At 47.3% G+C, this 24,110-nt stretch overlaps 1 protein-coding gene across 16 annotated transcripts in view; it reads right to left on the bottom strand.

The window, feature by feature from the left end:
• LOC118774924 (protocadherin alpha-C2-like) overlaps nucleotides 1-24,110 on the bottom strand; it is a 150,740-nt gene that overhangs the window by 4,011 nt on the left and 122,619 nt on the right. For 15 of the 16 annotated variants that reach the window (XM_036524529.1, XM_036524532.1, XM_036524544.1 and 12 more), the window contains exons 2-3: nucleotides 12,194-12,252; nucleotides 7,658-7,746 (exon numbers count right to left, since the gene is read on the bottom strand). In XM_036524529.1, coding sequence (XP_036380422.1) covers nucleotides 7,658-7,746; nucleotides 12,194-12,252 — 148 coding nt within the window. Of the gene's footprint in view, nucleotides 1-7,657; nucleotides 7,747-12,193; nucleotides 12,253-15,239; nucleotides 18,024-24,110 lie in introns of those variants that run through there. The other variant, XM_036524528.1, reaches the window with a different exon arrangement.

Genomic DNA, 24,110 nt, shown 5'->3' with positions numbered 1-24,110 from the left:
AAGCCACCTGAAATGTGAGTCACAGCCTCTGATTGGTTGATATTCACTCAATGCCAGCTGTGAGACTGAGAGACAGCATCTGATTGGCTGATATGCACTCACTGTCTGCTGTGAGAATGTGAGAGTGAGATACTGTCTGATTGGTTGATACGCACTTGGCAATTGGTAGAGATGGGGCTGAACAGGTCATACCAGTGTTCCTCCAACTCATAAAACACCAGGGCAGCGAGACACAGAACACAGGCCAGGTTAGGGTCATTATGTGACACACACAATGACCCTAACCAGCCCAACAGGTAAGGGCGAGGGACCCTGCATGAATGTAGCAGTCACATACTGGGGTCAACCTTTCCATGCAGCAAAATTCTACTACAGCAGTAGGACTTAACACCGCACAACACAGTCTCACTCACCACAGCACAGTCTCACCCAACACAGCATAGCACAGTCTCACCCAACACAACACTGTCTCACACAGAACATTTTTACCTAGCACAGCTGTCTGAAACAGCTTAGCACATCACAGCCTCTGTAAACATTTTAGTTTCCTGCAGCCCTGACCTACTTTCCCTGTTTTATCCTGCTGTAGCCCTGAAAGGAGAATCTGTTTATTACTTCATCTATTCATTCATTTTAAAGGAGCTCAAGAACCTATTTTAATATGTGGTCCTGACCAGCAGGAAAGGAGGCCAGCCTGTGTTTCTGTGTCAGTTCACAGGGCTGCAGTGACATGGCTAAGTCCAGGTACTGTGGATTTATCCGGCTGCCACCAGCTGTGAGCAGAGTTATTCCCACATCCTCCCTCTGCTGGGAAGCACACCCACCCCGCTCTAACCCCAATCTTTCTCTCTCTCTCTCTCTCTCTCTCTCTCTCTCTCTCTGTCTCTGTCTCTCTCTCTCTCTGTCTCCATCTCCCTACCTCTCTCTTTCACCCACATTTATACTGGACACACACGGACACACACACACACACACACACACACACACACACACACACTGCAGGAGCACTTGTTCGGATTGTGGATTCAATTGTCCTGAAAAGGTCAGGTTAGTCAGGAGCAGGGTGGGGACATCCACCCCAATGAGGGCACAGCATTATAAATCTGCTTTATAAATCTCCAGACGTCAGTGGGAGAGTGGGCTATTCTGAGCTCATCTGTTTATGGGAGACGGCTTACTTTGCAAACCATTTAAATGATGATTATGATGATGCAGTGAACTATGCTGTTCTGCTGGAGCCTTGCATGCAGCAAACTGTCAAGAGGGCAGATGAAGATGCACTAAAACTGGAGACAGTTATGACAGCAAACATTTGCTTAATTTATGCATCTCTGAACTGAGATCCTGCCCCTGGTTTCATAACAGATGAAAGCATTATGTGGATTCTGTTATATGCCCTTAAATGCCATCAGAAACAAACTGATCAAAACCACACATGTTCGAAAGCTTCTGTTGTTCCACATTCTGATTTAGTGACAAAATAAAAGGCTCCATCTTCTTAAGATATTTTACAGTTTCTGTTTATAGACAAACTTATTCCATCTGAGGTCAAAACTGGCTGCTCCATGCTGCCGGTGTTATTTTTATCCCCCCTTTGAGGAGCAGAAACACAGGGAGTGAGAGATGGGTAAAAAGGGAGGAAGACAGAGAGAATGAGAAACAGAGAGTGAGTGGGAGGGGGAAGAAAGGCAGGGGAATGGAGACAAGAGGAGGTAAAGGGCAGTCTACACCAACAGCGTCGTCTGTAGGGCTTCATTCAGTCTGGGGTTGTTTCTCTCTCTCTCTCTCTCTCTCTCTCTCTCTCTCTCTCTCTCTCGCTCTCTCTCTCGCTCTCTCTCTCTCTCACTCTGTCTTCCTCTCTCACCTCACCCTCCTCTCTCTCCCTCTCCTGTCAGGGTGTTAACAAAGAAAGGCGCCCAGTGCAGATAGACATTCAGAGCTTTTACTTGATTGGCTGATCCCTGTTGCAGAGCACGGGCGACTGTCTCTGCCTGCCCTTTCACTGAGAGTTTGCGTTAAGCAGAGCGCCGCGGCTGTTGACAGGGTTTTAACATTATTCTAGAGTGCGGTGATGGTGATTCCGGCTGGAGGTGGAGCTGGAGCTGGAGCCGGAGCCGGAGCTGGAGGTGGAGCTCTGAATTATGCATGTTCTCCTGATGGATCTTCAGCCTGACACTGCTCTGGTTATGCAACCCAGGGGAGGAGGAAGGGGCCACATTACCCAGATCCTCAGATCCGCGCTCATCCAGGAGAAACTGCAGGGAGGGAGCTGCCTCACCAGCACAGTTTATGGAAAAGGGCCTTCGTCTCTATCATTATTAGTATCACAGCTATTATTATTCATAATGCCCCAGTCGTGAGTCACCCACTGACTCCCTGTTGCCTTACTGACTGCCACTGCGGCGTTGCCTCCGCTCCTGCAGCACTGTGGCTCTGTCTGACTCACCGCCCACTGCAGTCTGTGTGTCTCCCTCTCTGGTTTTCACACCTTGCATCTCGTGAAAAACCCGTTTATTTAAGTGTCCGTCTTTGTCCAGGGATGTGTCACGCGTGACGCCCGTGGCTGATGTCGGGGCCGGGCCCGGCGGCGGGAACACGCCGCTCACAGGCTCCGTGCCTCGGCCCGCCGCTCAGCGCTGCTGTCAGAAGTGTGAGAAATTGGTGCAACTCCACGGCCTGCAGTGGGGCTGCTATTTATAGCCGCGCGAGCAGGGCACGGAGCGGGGACATGGCAGCGTGACAGTGCGTGTCACTGTCCCGGGCCGGCAGCAGCACGGGCCACTTGCTGCTCCAGAATGTTCCAAGACGTTTACACGCACGGTGACACAGTGGCGTGGTTGCACGGTGCAAACGCTGACGACCTGACTGGCCACCTACAACATGGCTTTACCCTTGAACCTTACATAACAGCCTCTGTAAGCACTGACTGCTTATTGGCTCTGAGCTTTCTGCCCATGTTCTGTGAGATGGATCTTTACACTGTGAGACAGATTTCCTGCGATGTGGATCTCTAGGACACACCTCGTGAGAGATGTTCTCCTGTAGGAGAGTGGGTCACCCCTTTGGATGTGCTGCCGATACCTGCCCCCGTGTCACATCACCTGCTGATGTTCGCCACCTGAACCAAGCATCTAACACCTGGCACCCTAAAAGACGGAATGTGACACCTGACACCTGAGAGCCGACAGCCCAATCCGTGTCCTTCACTGAGCAGCACACGCCCACATGTAGGTCACCCCCCCCTTCCCCCTCCACATTCTGTTCAGGGTATGAATAGTTGCCGTGGAAACCGCCTCCTCCACTGCTCCTCACCCAGAGCCAGGCGATGCTGCTGATGGAGACTAATGCTGCTGCAAACAGCGTTCCCCTGGAAACAAGTCAAACAGCGTTCCCCTAGCAACAGCACAGCCACAGGGACCTGCCAAGTCCCTCTCTCTCTTTCTCTCCCCCTCATTCTCCCCCTCACTCCCTCTCTGTTCTCCCTTTCTCACTCCCTCTCATTTTTGCTGCATGTCTTTCCTGCCACTCCCTTCTTTCTCTCTGTCTGTCTTACACTATCTGTCGACTCTCTGTCTCCCTCCATTCAGATCAACTCTTTATTGCATTTAAATATCATTTATACAAACCGCCACAAACAATATTCACTGAAAATACACAACAAATTAACCAAGCAGTATTAATGGTATGTATAAGTCTGACAAAAATTACATTTCTATTTCCCACGTGGAATTCTGTTTGATTCTGGAAGACAAAGGATCTCTCTCTATATACCTCTAAACCTGTATTCCCTCCAAGACACTAACACACACACACACACAAAATGGACATGGGGCAGGAATGTTGAAAGAGGGGCCGGTGTGTGGAGGTAGCCCAGCCAGCAGTGTCGACTGGTTTGGGTTAGGGAATTAGCGTGCTCCAGTGCCAGCTGGCTGAGGGCAGGCAGAGTTTAGCTCTATGGTTCTTAGTGCTGTAAATTGTATCTTTGGGGCTTGACATCCATCTAGAATTTCAGCATTTTTTGTCTCTTCAGGTTATGATCAAATCTGCCTTGCCTGCACTGTTTAGCATTTTTTTGGTACACATATCTCTGTGTTTTCAACAGGGGCAGGTCCTTCCAGGGAGGGGCAGGTCCTTCCAGGGAGGTCCTGCCTTATGGGTGTGGCCTCCACAAAGTCCACCCGAAATGCCCAAAGTAATCAAGAGGAAGGCAGCTCTGGCACAGATAGAGGGAAAGGTGACCCCTACAGAGAAAGACCATCCATTAAGAGTATGTTTCATGCTTGAAATAATGTGCCAGCTAATAAAGGCTCAACCTGCTCCTTGCATATTTTACCACTTGCAAGGGTGAAAGAAAGCCCAGGAAGGACGAGTCTGCACAGCTCCCGACTGCACATATGCACAGCTCGCACTCTCACTTGATTTAGCACCAGAATGTGGGTCACAATCCTTTACGCAGACAATAATCGCTGTTACCACCGAACGCTAAACCACCTTTTGCATTAGAGCAAAAGCCCCATGTCATCTGGAAAGCCAGCGATGGCTGCTTCTCACCGACACCGCAGAGACCAATCAGAGCTGCACAGGAGCATATGCAAACAGCCACAGTCATTAATATAACCTCCCTGTGTAAAGAGACTGTATGGCATTAATGTCACCTCCCTCTGTGAAGGGACTGTATGACATTAATATTGCCACCCTCCATGTATATTCATTTATACCCATTTTAAAATCCCAGCCTTCTGCCTGCCTGTAACCTTGTAATTTCCTTTATTTGCTGCCTATTCCTTAGCTTCTAATGGTGATTCTAAATGTATTACTTCAACGCAAGATTGAATTATATCTCAGGAAATAATACATATTTCAATATGCTATTTGTTTTTGTTCTCTTAATCTTTATCCACCCATTTTCCTCTATCTTGTGTCTTTGTGGCTCCCTGATTTTTTTTTTCAGTAGATTTGCTTCTGTGTGATTTTTGAGTAATGAACCATGACAAATTCCTGAAAAGGCAATAAAGTTACATTCATTTTCAAATTTCAAATTAAAGATGATTCTGTAAATGCTTTTGGTTTTTGAATATGGGCCGCTAAGTTTCCCCTGCAGTGCAGTGGGGGTCAGTAAATGAGAAAAATTGTGTCTTATAATGGCTCAAGTGCCTGGATTTCCGTTGCCTTCTGTTGCATTCTGGGAATCCTGTATGCTGTCCTCAGCTCATCTGTAGGACTGCATTAGATTGTACAGCTTAGTGGGCTGTGTGTGGAATTATTAGGTCTATTGTTTTTGGGATGCACAGTAATTTGGCTGTGAGGTGAGTTTTAGCTAAATATTCAGAGTACAGATGCAGGCTTTGCAAGAGCTCCATTTTTAAGAATGTGATGCTTAGGGCAATTTCAGGAGCAGTTGCCATGCTTTGAGGGCAGTTTTGTCCAAAGATGTTCATTTATTAATAAAGTAAAACTGGGAGTCTGTTCAGGCATTTACACCTCTACAGATAAGGGCATTCTCCTGGGCCTGGAAATGGTGGATCTCCCTCTCTCTCTCTACCCCTGTCGCTCCCTCTGTACCCCCCCCCCCCCCCTCTCTCCCTCTCTCTCTCTCTGTTCCCCACAGCCTCCAGCCAGCTCAGACTCTCCAGAGCTGCAGTGCGTGACTGACTGGTGCACTGTTTCAGAGTCAGAGATCCACAGATTACTTGTCTGATCCATTTCATTTGGTATTTTAATTTCAACATGACTGTATTCCACCCTTCCCTCCAGTTAATGGTCTGAGAATGCCCCCCCCCCCCCCACCCCCAGCCCCGCCCCCCCTGAGCAGCATTGGTAATATCACTCCAATCCGTCACTCGGGCTCCTCTAATGGAACAGAAAATCAATCTATGCTCTGCTCTTATCACTCTGGACAAATGAGGGGTCTGAGTCGAGGGATGGCTAAGGTGGCAAAGTCGTTGATTATACCACAAACTCTGACCTCTGAACCGGACGTTTCAAATGGTCTGCCCAAGACGGAATAGCAGTGAACACCCCTCACACCAGTCTCCATGAACTGTCTTATTGCGGCAGCAATTTGGTCATTTAAGATCTGAGCCCATTTTCCACGCTGCATTTATACTAACCTCCACAGAGCGCTAAACACGAGACCCATCTAACTAAGGCACTGACCCAATTAATTAAAGCATGCTACAGATATGGACAAGGAGCCAATCAGAGGAAGCAGGAGACAGGCTATACTATGCAGGCTTCAACCTTGGAGACGGTCTCCACGGTGATGCTTGGATGCTGGGTTCTGTCATTATGGGTTTAATGCCAGCGGCGTGGCCCGGGTTGTATGGAAGAGTGAGACTGTAAAGTGTGGAGTGAATGACTTGGCCCCCTTGCAGCCTGGCTGAGGGGACACAGAGGCCGCTGCCCCAGCGGGACCAAGCAGGAGATAGCATCAGCGCGACAGTTCAGGCTCAGCCCCCGCAATCTAATTTAGGCCACAATCTGGTCTGATGAGCGTCTGGGGGTCTGAGCGTGGGCAGCAGCATTTTCTCCGCCAATATAACATAACATGCCAACTAAGTGGCCGTTATGTGCAAAGGTAACCCAGGAGCAAAAGGCTGTAGGTGTGACGTCCTGGTGGAGCAGAGCTGCTGTGTCCTCGAGCAAAACGCTTGGTTTAGTAAACATCCAGCTCTCTCAGTGACGTAAGCTGCCCTGCATCAGAATGTTTTGCCGGTAAATAAAGACTGTGCTGCCAGTTTCCCGGTTGGGCTATCTGAAGTCTGTGCTGTCTTTATGGGATATTTCCAATTCTGGGTTTCTGAAGTGTGTGCTATCTTCATGCATATTTCCCATTCTGGGTGTCTGAAGTGTGTGCAGTCTTTAGGGGTATCTTGTTGTCTATAGGCAGCCAATTGCCTGTATTCTCTTCCTTCTCATGCTTTTCTATCCTTTCAAACCTCAGCGTCATCCCTCCACATCTCCATGATCACATCTTCAGGTGCCCCACCTGTCACTCATGCTCCACCCCCATGTCCATCCCCAACATGTGTAGGCTGATTAAACTCCTTCGTCATCATTACCATCATCATCTTCAACTTCACACTCTTGTCCCTCCCTCTCACAAAGACAGAAAGAAACGCAGTGCACAGTGGAGTACGTTGCTTTCAAAAGGAGACGCTAACATGCAAGACTGCACAGAGAATGAACATTGATGTCCAAAGCATTAGAGCGCCTGCCTCTCACAGCTGAGTGTTGATTTCCATGCTGTGGACTGTTACAAGGACACCTCCATTGGTTCAAAGAAACCCACGGAAAGCCTTTAGTTCAATGTAACGTTCTTAAATCAGATTTGCAGCGGAATGCTCTGGGTGCATATTTAGAATAAAACACTTCTACTTATTACCTTCCCTTCTGTTTCAAATACTTAGACTCCTATCAGCAGTAAACTGATGACACACTTGTTAAACGACACTTGTGATGAAAGATTTTTTTTTTTCAGATACAGCCAGAGGTGCGCCTCTGATCTCCTCCCAGCCAGCCAAAACTCATTGGCTCTCTCTAAGGGATTCTGCCGCATGAGCCAATGAGAGCACAGCTCAAGCTGTGCAGAGCTACCCTGATCAGCCAGTGAGCAGGGGGAGACAGCCTGTCAGACCCCTCCCTCCCCAGGTCTTACCTGCGGCCGCGCTGGACACCGTGGGCCAGTTCTGCACCAGGACCCCCTGAGCGCCCTGCATCACTGACGACTCCTCCATATGCACCGAGCTGCAAGACACAACGTGCATCACACACGTTACACGTCTCGCACGCGGCTTACACAAGCATCATGTTACACACGTTACATACATGTTAGATAAGCATCACATGTGCTTTCACATGTCACACATGTTACAAATATTATGTTCAAACCATACACACGTGTTACAACTGTTACACATGCCTCATACATGTGTGACATAAATCTGTAACACACAGACACATGTGCGTGTTATACATGTCATACAGATATTGTAAAGCGTACTGATGAAATGATGTGGAGCATGAGTGGGAGTGGGTGTGGTGCTGAGGCTCCAGGCCTGTCTCCTTCCTCAGCGCTGAAGCTGCTCTGAGCTGCAGCCTCTTCCTTGAAGGACTGCAGTGTTTTTTATGTGTCCTACTTTCTGTTTGCTGGGGCGCATTAGCACAGCTGGGCGGCCTGCTTTTCAGGCTGGGCTCTTTAGTCACTGTGTTTCTGCAGGGCTGTGAATGTGGGCCTGGTGACGGATCCTGTGTGCCATATGCATGGTTTTATCCCCCCCCCGTCCCCCGTCCCCCCGTCCCCCCGTCCCCAGTCTCCCAATCTCCCAAACACTGCCTCCCTCCCCCCTACCACCCCCCCCCTTTCTCCTCACTGCCCAAGCAGAGCAGGTGTCTTCATGTTGAAACTGGACAGAGCAGAGAGAGAAACTGTTGGTGAGTGTGTGTGTGTGTGTGTGTGTGTGCGTGTGTGTGTGCTTGTTTTAACAGCAGGGTAGCTTCAGTCAAACAGTGTGGAAGTATATATCTGTTGTAGATGGTAGGGGGCCAAGGCTATTAGAGGCATTTAAACATGGGTTTTTCTCTGTGATTACACAGTCCCACATTCTCCTCCTTAATGAACAACCAGTGACAAGCAAGTGCAAGCAAGAACAATCTGTGCGAGCAAGTCCCCAGGACCCACAGCTATGCATAGCACCCACAGCTGTGCATCGTGACCAACTGAGGTGGGGGGGCCACAGAAATGAGATGTACAGTAAACCTGGTGCTGATGAACTGAGTACTGGCACACAGAAAAGATGCATTCTGTCATGCCTGCACCTTCTGCCCAAAACCCGCTGTGTTGGAAAATGGACAGCAGAACAGATTAAGAATCTGTGCTCTTATTCTGGCAGAAGCCTGACCTCATCTGTGCTCTTATTCTGGCACGACACCTGACCCAATCTCTGCTCTTATTTTGACAGGAGCCTGACCCAATCTGCGCTCTTATTTTGACAAGAACCTGACCTGATCTGTGCTCTTATTCTGGCAGACGCCTGACCTTGAGTTGGGGGAGAGAGAGAGCGGGGATGTGGCGAGTTTGTCTTTGATTCCCGCAGGCTGGCGAGACGAGTGCAGAGATCAGCGCGGTACATGACAGCCACGCCCTGGGGTCCGTCCCCAGAGGCAGTGCATCCGTCTGTCGGGGGGGCGGGGGGAGGGAGGTTTGCACCCCCCTCTCAGCTGCCCTTCAAGGTTAACACTCCGCCATTCCATCAGACAGTGTCCTGAAGCTTGACCTCATTTTAAAAGCAGCTCTGTACCAAACAACCCACTAAACTCACATGGGCCAGTCTGGGAAACAGAGCTGTTTATAATGTGTGGCTGTTATCTAAGCCTGAAGAGTGGTGAAAAAGAAAGGCTGTACTGAAGAGTCAGCACACCAGAATCATGGGTGAGATATGGGGGTTAGGTATAGGTTTGAGTATGGCACTGGGGTCTGGGCTTGGGTACAGGGCTGGATATAACAAAGCATCACTCCAGGAACAATCTAGTATTTACATATTAACTCTAGAGGAGTTTATGAAATGTGACAGTAAAAAATGCATTATATGGATTGCCATCTATAGGGTAGGCCACCCTCAAACACATGGTCTCAAACAGCAGGTCTTACAGAGGGAAGAGGTCATTAAGTCAATGAATCCTGCTACACTAAGCTGTGTGTGTGTGTGTGTGTGCGTATGCAAATGTGTGCATGGGGACATGGGCATGTGTGTGTGCATGTCTGTCTGTGTGTCATAACAGACTGATGGAGAGAGAAAGCAAGAGAGCCAAAGAAAAAGAGAGAGGGAGAGAAAGAAAGGGAAAGAGGGGGTGTGGGATTTCAGCTATCTGCTTTTAGTCACCTCTGTGTCCTCCAAGGTGGATTGAGGCCTTTAATGAGACTCCCCTCTCTCCCCCTCCCCCCTCTCTCCCTCCTTCTCACTGTCCCCCTGCTTCTCTCCCTCTCCATCTCACCGTTGTTTCCACTCTTCCTTTCACACTCTTTCCATCGCTACATCTGTTTGTCCCTCTGTTTTTTCCTTGGCTCTCACGTTCATCTAAAAGCATAAAATCCGGTTCAGAATCGAGGCTCCCCTGCTGTTTGTGTGTGTCTGCTCCTCTCTGGCTTTTCCTCCGTGTTGCAGTCCTGTTTCACTCTGACAGGGTGAGTGTAAGAGGGGCAGGTTTATGTGTACAATCGATTCCTGGGACTTCACTGTCTGTGCGTGGATGAAGAGGCTTTAATTACCTGCTCTAGGCTTTAAATCTGTCTCTTTGAAGGCTGAGCAAGAGCCCACAAAGCTGTGATCAACACACACACACACACACACAACAAAAAGACAAACCATCATTAAAACAGACATGTGTGCACACACGTTCACTTACACACACACACGCACACATGCACGCTTGCACGCACACGTGCATGAGCACGCACGCACACACATACGCACACCAGTCCTTTCTCATCCACAGAGACTGAGACGTTCAGCACAGCAGTGGAGACTGGGGCCTCTGCAATGCAGCACGGGGTGTGTCTGCTGTTTCACGCTGCACTCTGCCTTTGGAGAAAGAGCGAGAGACACTGTGTCTGTGTGTGTGACGGGGGATGGGTGAGGGCCGTGGACGGGGGTGGACGTGTTTTACTGTATAAACAAGTCCTCTGTACTGTAGCGACAAGTCGTCTGTTTTCCCTCTGCTGTGATCAGGTCGAGAGGGAAGTGTCGTCGATCCCTAAATGAGCACAGGTGCAGAGGTGTGAATACATCAGAGTGCGGTGTATGCCTCAGTCCTCTCATAGAGACCCCCAGAGACCGGAGAGAGCCTGATGCATTATAAATGATGACCTGTACCGGAGCAACATGATACTCAATCAGTCCCACGGCCAATGAGGTTCCGGCAAAGCCACAGCAAACCCGCTCCCACATTGCAGAGTATCCACACAGGATGCGTGTCTCATGTCTCAGCTCAGGGCCCAGTATTCAGCCTCCATTTTCTGCATAAAATGGGGGTGGGGTTGGGGTGCAGTATCCACGCACCACGTTCATTGTTTCAACGCTTAGGTGGAGGAGATTGATCAAGCTGTGAGTAATCACGCTCACTATTGGCTGAGCCGTGAGTGCCACTGCGTGGGATTGGCTGCGCTCTGAGTATCCAGGCACAACATTGACTGAGCTGTGAGCGTGCATGCTTAACATTGCTCCAGCTCTGAGTGTTCAGGGACTGTTTTTCCTCCATATCTTTGATTCACATGCATCAGTGGACTTAACTGCTCAACCTCTAAAACCCTATCGTGGAGTAGCTACACTGAGTCTGTGTGTCTGTGAAGGGTGTGTAAGTGGAGTAGCTACACTACTTCTTTATGTCCATGGAAGCTGCTTTAATAGTCTAGTCTGTTCATCTGCACTAACACTTTAGCAGTATAAATATGAGTGCAGTAATAGTCTAGATGTTTGAATACAATTGTGGTAATGCTCCAGCTATTTATCTGCAATAATACTTTAGCTGCTTATCTACAGTAATACTCCAGCTGCTTATCTACAGTAACACCAGCCTCTTCACCTGCAGTAATACTTTAGCTCTTTATCTGTGGTAATACTTGAGCTGTTGATCTGCAGTAATACTCCAGCTCATTGTCTGCAGTAATACTCTAGCTGCTTATCTACAGCAACACTCTAGATGTTTTTCTGCAGTAATACTTAACCTCTTTATCTGCAGTAATGCTCTGGCTGCTTATCTGCAGTAATACTCTGGCTGTTTGTCTGCAGTAATACTCTGGCTGTTTGTCTGCAGTAATACTCTGGCTGTTTGTCTGCAGTAATGCTCTGGCTGCTTATCTGCAGTAATACTCTGGCTGTTTGTCTGCAGTAATACTCTGGCTGCTTATCTGCAGTAATACTCTGGCTGCTTATCTGCAGTAATACTCTGGCTGCTTATCTGCAGTAATACTCTAGCTGTTTGTCTGCAGTAACACTTCAGCTGCTTACTTGCAGTAATACTCTAGCTGCAGTACTATTCTAGGTGTGTGAGTGAGTACAGGGTGACTGAATTCCTGAAAAATGAAAGCGCGGTGGATGAGCATGGCTGCAAAGCTACGTACAGTGACATCATCCAGGAAGAGGAGCTCTCACTGACTGTGAAACAGCTGCAGGACGGAGAATGTGAAAGTGCTTACCTCTGCATTCCTGCACGCAGAGACGCCGAGTACCGCCAATCTGCATTAGGGGCCTTGGGCTGAAAAAGAGGGAGGAAGAGAGACAGAGGGAGGGAGACATTAGCTTAATCTTTATTCAGTAAGGCCGATTAATTGTTATTAATGGATCCCACTGCACATCCCAGCAATGGGATGGAGGACAGGTGTGGGGTAGTGTGGCCCCTGGAGGACAGGTGGGGCGTATCCATGGCTGTGCCGCATGTGTCAAACCCCATTCGGCTCCTGTGGAGCTTGGCGTGTGACACCACAGCGACATATACGTTGACTAAGAGCACACAGACACTGCCACTGTCCAGCAGAATTACCGAAACATCATTCAACATGAGGTATTCTAGAAAAAAAATCCATGTCACCATGGCAACACAGAATCCTACACTAATCCTTTACATGAATTGCAGCATATTTTTGCACCGATTCATTTTCCATACTGATTCTGACATGATCTTAATATTGTATACAAAACATATGAACACAGACCATTAAGACCGCCTTGACTTGTCATTGAGTCATTGTCCAAAGGTATTACATATTATTTAATTTTTTTATTCTAGAACATTCTTTGAAATGGCTACATACTTGTGGAACTCAATAGGTGTAGAAGACTATGCAAACACACCTTACACAGAGAGAAAACCCTCAATGCTGGAAGTAATTACACATGTGCTTACTTAGCACATATCCACTGTTCCTCTTCTGAAATCCAAAACCCGCTATCTCTTAGAATCTGCTGTGACACTCAGAGTCTTCACCTGAATGACCTACACTATGCACTGAATGAATGAAGCTCTGAGGACTGGTACACCATGTTAATGAATATCTCAAAGAACATAGCCAGTTTGCACCATGGTCAGACAGAGTTGCTGTGAACATAAAATAAATACATTTTCTCTGCATATCTGCAAAGAACATACACACACACACATACGCACACAAACAAATAAAGAACATTCCCAGCCTACATACAAACTGCATGCTGGAGCTTTTGACACCATTTACAGATTCTACACACAGTATCTAGCAACTCAGTACAGTACAGTACCAAAGAGTCTGAACTCCAGCAGCTCTGTGGGGTGTAGACATATATGAACATAAAACTGCATCTTGCCCCAGAGAGTCATGAGAGAGTCCTAGCCCACATGGGACTGTGGTGTTCTTGCAACACAGGTTTCCCATCTATCTGTTCATCACACAGGGCTAATGGCAGCTATCACTCATGTTAAAAATCCAATTGCCTGAACACATAGCTACTGGCATGTCAGTGGACATGATATAATGTAGCCTAACGAAATAAGAGAGGAATCTTTGAGTGCCAGGAGGCCCTCATCTCACTGTGACTGTCTCACAGGTATGGCACGCTGTGAGCTGGGGAGAGTGGCTGTGTGACTGAAGCACACTCTGCGTCAGAGGAGATTACAGGGGTTCAGCGGAGGAGCAGCCTGCACTGTCTGTGGCTTCTCTCGGGCTCCGAGGCTGCTCCGCCCACTGCGGGCTGACTGTGTACAGGGACACCTCTTATAGGGCAGCTGTGCAGGAAGCTGACCAATTGCATCACATTCCAGGCCATCAGAGAGGAAAATTGCTCCTCTTCTACAACAAAGTCAAAATAAGTCTACAGCAATTAGACTTGGCTAACAGTCACGAGCAGCACATTTAATGAGGACATTTAGGAGATAAAAAGAATGCAGCAAGGTGCTGGTAGAAGACACCCTTTTCTGTCCACAACAGCCTGAACAGAGCGGAGTGTCTGTATGGCATTTACTATGGGAATGCTCCACAGCCATGACTGTGGACCAATCAAATGCTGCCTGATATCAATGATGACCAGTCATACATTGTCTGTATAAATGCCTGCTAATAAATTTCTATCTGTCACTGTCAATAAATTTCTGTCAATGGGGACCGATGATATGTTGCCTTGTAACACTAGGAGCAAATTGCTTGTGGATGGTTGACACTGTGGATTGTATACTGTCCTCTAACAGTGGGGAGCAATCACACACTAATGCTGGGTGGAGGAGGGGAGGTGGGTATAAGTGTGGCATAAAATGTCTGGTGAGCTACAGTGTTCTTCCCTAGAGCAGAAACAACTCGGGCTCTACTGAAACCATCAAGAGCAGAGACACACAAATTTGAGAACAGATTAGTGATGCATAGAAGCTAAAGTAAACCCTCAGATCAGCTATACTAAGCACTCAGATCAGCGATACCAAACATTCAGAGCAGCTAAAGTCATAAATGCTCAGAGGTGATTTCACACACAAGTACACATATACACACACAAACACATACGTATACATATACACAAAAACACACACATATACACATGCATAAACAGCTATGAACACACACACACACACACACACACACACCATTTATACATGTACTGTTAATTTCACTTTTCCGTTCCTTAATGATTTCACAGTCATTTCTGTTTTCGAGACACCACAATGCCACTTCGAGTTAAAAAAAAAAAGAGAAAAGCAAAGAAAAGCAGTGTTGCATTGTTGGAATGTAGCGCACTGTAATAAACTCATCTAAAATCCCCACACAAAGGAGACGTGCTTGGCGCTAAGCTCTCCTGGAAGCACTCAGTCATTTAGGCAGAACACTCCAAACACCAGTGAGACCTAAACAAGTGCCAGGCAGTCAATCAGAAAACTCTCCCACAATGCACCTGCACAACGGAATGACAGAATCAGATGAGACTTCTAATGCACACAGAGGAGTGTGGAAGAGGACTATCATTCACACTGACTGGATTCTTTCAGACAAAGGAAGACAAATTTGCTGCTACGATGTTCAGCTAACAGCACAAATGGCTGTTAAACAAACTCCACCCATAAACAACCAAATCCTGGGAAAGAGCTGAGCAGCAGATCGCCTCTTTCCCTTGTTTATTCTTTATTTCTTTGAAAAGAAGCAGGTGATGAAGGATGATGAGAAACATTGTCACGAGTAAAAAACGATGAGAGGTGGCAGTGACCACAGCAGGGACGCAGGGACACACCTGCAGCGCCGCGTCCGGCATGCTGAGCCTGCGGACGAACATCTGGCCGCTCTGCCCTGTGAAGAAGCGCTCCGAGCCCATGGTGCCGCCTGGGGGGCAGCCCGTGTTGTAGAACATGAAGGTGTCGCTGCCCGACGTGGCGGTCAGACAGGTCTTATAGCAGTACGTCTTGGTCAGGGAGCCGTTGCCCCGCACCTCAATGTAGTGGGGCTCCACCTTCAGGTCACGTCGAAGCACCACATTGTTATTGGGCTGCTGCCCGCTGGCCCCACCCCCTCCGCTGCCCCCGCCGCTGCCCTGCGGGGGGGCCTTCTGGGACACGCAGCAGGGGCAGCAGGACCCGGGCTGGGTGCAGTAGGCGTGGCAGCGCACGATGGCCAGCACCACCACGGTCAGCAGGAACACGAACGTGGTCGCGCTGAGCGCCACGATCAGGTAGAGCGTGACGTTGGAGAAGATCAGCGTGCTGTGAGGCTTGATGATCTTCTTGGGGTCGGGGGTCAGCTTGGGCGGCACCTCCATCACGGCCACGTTGATGGTGGCGGTGGAGGAGAGCGCGGGCAGCCCGTTGTCCCGCACCAGCACCGTCAGGCTGAAGAAGGTGGAGTTGTCCTCCACGATCTTGCGGGTGGTGCGGATCTCGCCTGTGTGCTCGTGGACCTTGAACAGGTCCGGGTCGGTGGCCTGCTCCAGGATGTAGAGCAGCCAAGCGTTCTGGCCCGCATCCGCGTCGTACGCCAACACCTTCGTCACCAGGTGCCCCGCCTCGGCGTTCTTCAGCACCGTCTCGGTGGAGCGGGTGCCATTGGCGGGCGGGTGCATGATCTCGGGGGCGTGGTCGTTCTGGTCCATCACGTAGAGGTAGACCGTGGCCACGCGGCTGAGGGGCGGGATGCCGCCGTCCTGAGCTTTGACCTGGAAGTGAAACTCGCGCAGCGTCTCATAGTCGAAGGAGCGCAGGGCGTAGGCCTCACCCGTGTCGCCTCTGACAGACACGTAGGAGGTGACGGGGATGCCATGGTTGTTGTCGTTGAGCACGGTGTAGGTTATGCGGGCGTTCTCGTTGATGTCCGCGTCCTGGGCTCTGACGGTGCAGAGCGACGCGCCGGGAGCGTTGTTCTCCGTCACGTAGACGGTGTAGGACGTCTGCTCGAACCGCGGGGGGTTGTCGTTGACATCCGCCACGTCCACCTGGATGGTCTTTTTGGAGGAGAGGGGCGGGGTGCCTGAGTCAGTGGCGCTGAGCGTGATGTTGTAGGCCGGCGTTGTCTCCCGATCCAGGAAGGCGGATGTCACTAAGGTGTAGTAGTTCCTGAAAGGTTTCACCTTAAAGGGCAGACCGGGCGGGATCTCCAGGCTCACCTGCTTGTTGGGGCCGGAATCTCGGTCCGTCACGCTGATCAGGGCCACCACCGTGTCGGCTCGGGCGTCCTCACGCACCGGGCTGGACAGCGAGGACAGCACTATCTCGGGGACGTTGTCGTTCACGTCCACCACCTCCACCACCACTTTGCAGTGCACGGCCACTGCAGAAGCACCTTTGTCCATGGCCTGGACGTACATCTCATAGGAGCTGGTCTCCTCATAGTCCACTGGACCCCTGACCCTGATCTCTCCTGAGTTTGGGTCCAGACTGAACACCTGCCTCACCCTCTCCGGAGTGTAGCTGCTGAAGGAGTAGATCACCTCTCCATTGGTGCCCTCGTCCAGATCTGTTGCATTTAGCTTTATCACCAGAGTGTCCTTTGGCGAATTTTCTAACAATTTTACTTTGTACACCGAGCTGTCAAAAACGGGGACGTTGTCATTGGAATCCAAGACACGAACGTTTATTTTAGCAGTGCCCGTGCGCGCAGGAGTGCCACCGTCAATGGCTGTCAGAATTAGCTGATGGGAAGGCGTTTGCTCGCGGTCCAGAGATTTTTTAAGCACGAGTTCGATCAGCTTGCTGTTCAGCGATGGTTTATTGGAGTCCAGGGCAAAGTGTTCGTTTGGACTGAGTCGGTACAGCCGGACCGAATTTGATCCCAGGTCCTGATCCTGCGCGCTTTCTACGGGAAAGCGAGACCCCGGTAAAGCCGATTCTGAAATTTCCAATTGATATTCCTCTCTGGGGAACTGCGGCGCATTGTCATTCGCATCCAGTACCTCCACCTCCACGCTGAAGACCTCCAGCGGGTTATCAACCACAACCTCCAGATTCAGAAAGCAGGTGGCACTTAAATCGCACAGCGTCTCTCTGTCTACCCTTTCATTCACAATCAATTTTCCGTTTTGGGGGTTGACATCGAAATATCGCTTAGCGCTGTTAGAGGTTACCCTTATCTTTCGGGCGGAAAGCTTTCGGATATCCAGCCCCAAATCCTGCACGATGTCTCCAACGACAGCTCCGTTTTCCAGTTCCTCGGTAACAGAATACCGAATTTGTGCAGATGCAAGGCCACCGAATAATAAAAAGACCAGAAAAGAAATAGGCACATTCTTCTTTATGCTGATACATCTCCCTGCCCGAGCCATCGCAAGCTCACAGAATCCGCAGACGGATTAAAACAGCTTTCCGCCTTTTTAGCTTGCAGTATCTTGCCTCCCGCCACCACATTAAAATACAGTTTTGTACGTTACCCCGCTATGTGCACGATGACCAAAACATCCATTCCGTTTTCTTTTTTAACTGGCACTTCGTCCATACATCCATTTTTCCTTTGTCTGTTCTGCTTTTTTTCTGCGCGCGGCTGACGGGTGTGTTTCCCTGCCGCTGGTGCCGCGTATCGCTCGCTCTCTCGCTCTCTCGCTCTCTCTCAGCCTCCCTCTCTCTCTCTCTCTCTCTCTATCTCTCGCCCTACTACTCTGCTGCTGCGTGCAATGGTGTCTGTGCTGTGCTGCGGGGGAGGGGCAGCCTGTTCACAGACGACTCTCTGTATTTCAGCAGCTCAGAAACAAAACAGCGACTTAATGGAGAGCATCGCCCTAGAATCGAAGCTGTATCAGAAAAGAAGCTGTATTGTTATTTTTAAGTCGATATATATATATATATATATATATATATATATATATATATATATATACTACGAATATATACGACAGGCAATATTTGAAAGACGGTATAACCTTGCTTCCCTTTCTAAATGGTGTGACAGATTTAGCAGAGCTCATTATCACTTTCCTTTCAGCTGCGGCGCGCCCTGGAAATTAGCTCAACACCCCCCCCCCCCCCCCCCCAAAAAAAAAAAAAAACCCCACCCTCCTTTTTTCTTCTATCGAAATGTGCAATTACACCATGCTCTGGATCAAAATCATTCAGGACAATTCGAAAACACGCATGTTAATGGAGAAACAGCTTTGCATTCGTCTCGCGATTGCACGCAGGGAACATCGCGTCTTCCCTTTGTTTAAATCTGAATCGCTGGCTGGCGTTTTCTTCCCTACAGCCGCTTCCTTGGGCGCATTAATACTTCCACATTGGAAAGGGCAGGGCTTCGCACCCCCGCGCTGTTTATCAAATGTGGAGTGCTGACAGATACAGCCCTCTCGGTTGTCAAGGAGAGATCGTTGGCTGCCAGGTCTCTCCACTCCTGCGCTTGAGGAGTGACAGCACGAATAATCATCTGTAAAGATTGCCGCATTATTCGAGCGGGGAGTCTGCTCGCGCTGATTTCCGCCAGCACAAGATGGTATTCGCCCTCATCATCAACTTCACCACGGATGCAAACCTACCCGGGATACACTACACGTTCGAACCGAGTCAGTGTGGAGGAGACGTTCGTTCGCTCTGAGGGGGACCAGCAGAATAAGGTCGTGAATATGTACGTGTCACTCCGACACTGCTGAAACACTGGGGTTGAGAAGCCAGACCTGACTGCGACCTTTATAAACGTTATATATACATGTAGCCCAGTGGCAGAGGGGAATGAGAAATTTCTGGAAATCTGCTGTGGGGGTAAGGACACTAAGAAATTCCAGCTTTGAGTTTCTGCACATGGGCAGTCCTAACCCTAGGGAGCAGAAGCAACAGGCGGGCAGAGGAATAGTGTTCAAACCGGAAAGTTCAGGATAAAGATTTTCTCCTTTTTGTGTTCCATATGTCATCTTTCGTGTCCAGATAATGGGGGATATGGCTGCATAATGAGGGGCAGTTTGATATTTTTGGGTGTTAGTGCACTATGGCGAAGCAAATGTTAGGAGGTTTCAAGATACAGATTGGTTGTGGCTCGTTTTGCTGCTAGTAGCTAGGCCTGTATCCTAATATCTGTAGAGAATTGGCCTCCTAAAAGAAAAGCACTTCAAACACGGAGAAACCGTTGTTTACTCATTTTTATTTGGTATTCGAATGTAGAGACAAATTGCTTTCGTGTATGACTAAATGGCGCGCTAATTTACCTTGAAGTAGCAGCACGGGAAACGAGAGTGACCGTACAGCACTTAAAGAGTGAACTTGAATTGTTTGCGTGGTAAGTTTAATTTGGGAACTTTGTTAACTAGTATGTGTATTTCAGACTGTAATGATAAGTGAAAAGGTACAGTGTGATGTTCAGTTTTGTCATGATAGCACTGTATTGCATTTCCTTATGAATATGCCAACAGTTACGGGCTAAAGTGTGGCTCGCGTTGTGTTTTTTCCTATTAGAGCGGTGGTTTTTTTTGGTATTTTACTTTATGTATTACAAACTTTGTATTACGCTCAATGATAGAATTTGAAGAACCCTTACATGGAGAGCTAACGGTTATTTGTTACCTGTACATGTATGCGCATGTAGCGTGAGACCATTTGATTTTTTCTTTCTTTTTTTGCAATTCTTGAAAGAGAAAGAAATGCAACGCCCTCTGTACTTTATTTTATTTTATTATTTATTTATTTATTTATGTATTTATTTATTTATTTATTTTTGTAAAGAAGGAATTCTTCCATTCTAACTAATGGAATAAAGAACCCCAAAAGATTTTTGTGTCCTATGCTGGTCCCAATTCTCCAGGCTACACACACACACACATATATCATATTTTTTTTGCAAAATGTCTAATTCATTTCTGCAGATATGGACGTATGGCGTTAGGCGCGGGGTCACACTGGGTTCATTGCTGATGTAGAACACATCGACAAAAATAAAGATCCATTCATCTATCCAGTCATATCTACATCTGACAATGTAAATCGACTTGCGATAAAATTAATGTAAAGAGGTTACCATACTGGGATCGTTTAAAATGTCTTTTAGATTGTGTATATTATTCAGTTTTTAATGAACTCGTTTTAATTTTATAGAACACTTCAACATAAACAAATATGCCGTGCATTTAAATGAAGTGAGTTTTCCCTGCATTTCTGTGAGAAAAATGTACTCAAACGAGTATTCCGTCAATATAAACTTTGTATGTAATTGAATGCAATTTAATTTCATCAGCGTTTGCATGTTAAAAAGTATCAACGGTATCATTTGTTAGGCAAAAAAGAGTTTAGTTTTTCTACAACCAGACTACTGAACATGTCTGTTCATCTCACGACCACCACCCCGTGTGAATTTACAGAACGCAGCTGGGTTGAAACAAAGATTGAGCAATCATTATTGTTTCCGTATTATAGCGCAATATTTTCAGACTGAACACACTGTCGGGGTCACAATGCTTTGCTACCCAGGAGCTAGGTATGACGTCATTGTCTGTTCGTGCTTTTAATGTTATTAAATATTCATGAGAACCCTTCATTTTGCTCAGCCGTCACTCTTCCAATCTCATAATAATCTAACCGCTATGCATATGACACTGCACTTAGTCATTGTATTCACTGCGTATAAATGTTCACAAACTGAACGCCTTATATGAGATCCCAACCATAACTGTTTCACAGAGGAAAAAAGTGTCAAAAACAGAGGCAAAAAACAAGCAAAAATCTGGACGATACTTTTTGTGGTGCAACTTTGTGTGTGTGTGTGTGTGTGTGTGTGTGTGTGTGTATGTGTGTGTGTGTGTGTGTGGGTGGGGTGGGGTGGGGTGGGGTGGGGTGGGGTGGGGGGTTGGTCACTGGCCTGTAGTGTAGATAGAATTAATTTGAATCGCGCCGCCGTGGATTCTCGCAGTACATCAAAATAATTAGAACACAGTGAAGCTATTTTACTGCAATTAACAACTCATTTCCTCTGTATTAAAATTAACTGGCACAATGTCACGACTAGACCTTTACTGGTCTTTGCCACACTGGAGGAATGTTTTATGTGATTTCCAATACACCGGCAGCCTGTAACGAACAAGGACTTGTGCCTCCTCCCGTAAAAAAATGCGATGGCGGCAAAGCGATGGCAAGACATCAATCAATGGGATCGACTAACTTCATCATACGCATGGGCGGGGTCAGACTGTCCAGATTACGTCACATCAAGAGCTGCCACATAACTCACGATCCTGTGGAGGACGTACCCTGCCAAAATTAAATTCACCCAATAAATAAAATGTACACATGCATAAACGTTTTGAAATGTTGACACTCATAATTAAATTATGAAATTAATTAGTCTATAACAAATTTAAAAATGAAATAATCATTTAAAACCTAAGGTCGTTGCTATTATGAAAAATAGATTTCAGAATGTGTGTATGCATGTATGTATGTATGTATTTAGCTACGTAATTTTACTTTAGAGCAGAACTCTGCCAAGTCAACTCTACTCCAGAAAATCTGGGATAATAGCACAGGTTCTTCAGAAGGTGGCTATGAGAACATTCTTGTTTCAATGGCATCCGCTATATCATCCATGACATTTACATTTTATTAATTTGGCAGACGCTTTTATCCAAAGCGATTTACAAGTGAAGTACAGTACAACACAAGCAAAACTAACATCAGATTAGACGGAACATGCCATCTGAAGAAATATTATCTTTGTATTATCTTACCATACAACTGCTTTCCTGGCCATAGACATCTGGTTTGGTAACTAATCTTTGCTATGGCTAATTTATATGTAGTCCTATATTCATGCATATTTATATATATTCAACATCAACATATAATTGTTCCCTTTCGACAGTTCACGGCGCTTTTATGAATTAGTTTATTTGCTTAATTGTCTCAAGTTTCTCCTCCAATCGATTAAATAAAACATTTCGGGTGCAATGTTCTCACAGTGTCCTCTTCTTTTGATAATAAAAGTCTATGTCACCTTAAATTTATGGCAGCACTGTCTTAGAAACGTTACCACGAAGAAAAAAAATATTTACGACAACGTCACTGACGTGGCTGCCTCTCCGGACGCTGCAAACAGTTTGTTCCCAGGCGATTGTTCACATTTCATTATTTGCAGGCCGGCCCCTTTCCCACAGCGCCTTAAACATAATCATCATTATCACGATGAATGAACTGCATTTACATCAATACATGTTAACTACTCGCAAAACGCACCTGCTCTACATTTGATATTTGACATCGTTTGCTTTGATGTACGTTTTAATTATATTTTAGCGAAAGAAAACCAGGGGGAAATTCCTCCAAAGGTTATGAGGGAATTATTAAACTTTTGGAGGAATCAGTCAGGATTTCCCGTTTTCCTAATCGTGTCTCAGTGGGAGAGAAAAAAAAACGTCTTTTTTCAAACGGCGAGTCCGCGTGGCTGCATCTCCAGATTTTTGTCTGTAGGCACGAGATACAGCGCAGCCCTGACATTTAGTGCGCGCTCCCCGTGGGACTTCATGTGTTTACGGCAAGTTTAGATAAAAAGACTGCAGTAATCTCATCAATTACACACACCAACAGATTTTAAACACCTGGCACTTCCAGAGCACTCAGCGTGCATTTAGCTCAAGTCTGTAATATGTCTGTTTTCACGGCGCATTTTTGAAAACAGGAAGGCGTGTCTTCTTACTTCTGGTCAAAACCCGTCCCATCTATTCCTGGAATTAATGTATGAACAGTTTCTCCTGCGGTTTGAAATGAAGATCTCATTTTTTTCTGTAAGTGGGAGTTCTTGACCCAATGAAGAGCTCACAGCTGCACAGTACACCAGGGGGGACACGTGAACAAGAGAAAATCAAATGTGAATGATTGTTGAACTTATACAGTCTGACAGAAAGACAGATGGACAGAAAAACAGAGCTAGAGACCTGTTTTGAGTAGGAGTGTGAAGTCCAGCTCTAAGCAGAAACAAGAATCTCTTCTCGGGCAACAGAGCAGGTAAACAAACAGAATTACACTTTGAGCATCTCACACCTTTAACAATCAGAGGACCTGTCCCTGCTGAAGACCCTCCATAAACAGCACGCTGGACACGAGGGAAGTGAACACAGTGCCCCCTAGTCACCATGTAGAGAAAATGTTCAGCGCAAGGCCTGTGTGACCTGTTTAGACTTGTGAATCACAGGAGCCAGGACACACCCAGCTATGGCTGACCTCTGACCTCTCAGACACAGATGCACACAGCAGTGTCTAATCAGTGGAATACCCAACGCAGAAAATGTGATTTCCTCTCTCAATCACACACAGCAGTTCTCTCTCTCGACCACAGGCAGAGTGGTTGCCTCTCTCAACCACGGGCAGAGTGGTTCTCTATTCTCTCCCTGTGTGCCGCTGGGCAGGTGTGTATCTGTCCTGATTCAAGCTGACATTTCCTCCACCTTCCTGCAGGCTTTCACCTGCTCTCCTCTGAAATGGCTGACACAGGGAGAGGTGCCTGATCTCCAATGCTGAGAAACAGCTGGAAGAAACACATTATTCACTCATACACTGAAGACTGCTATCAGCCAATATGCAGAGGAAATGTGCTATATACTTACTACTTCTATTTTTCTGTGTTTATATAAAGTCAGTAACCTGTGAAGGAGACAACTTCACTGCCTGAACTCTCAGTGTCCGAGACTCTCTGAGATGACCTCACTGTCCGAGACTCT

Source organism: Megalops cyprinoides, chromosome 3, assembly GCF_013368585.1.
Source record: "Megalops cyprinoides isolate fMegCyp1 chromosome 3, fMegCyp1.pri, whole genome shotgun sequence".
In the NCBI taxonomy this organism is placed as follows: domain Eukaryota; kingdom Metazoa; phylum Chordata; class Actinopteri; order Elopiformes; family Megalopidae; genus Megalops; species Megalops cyprinoides.
The sequence above is the reverse complement of the archived record's forward strand: the minus strand, read 5'-3'. Positions and strand labels throughout refer to the sequence as shown.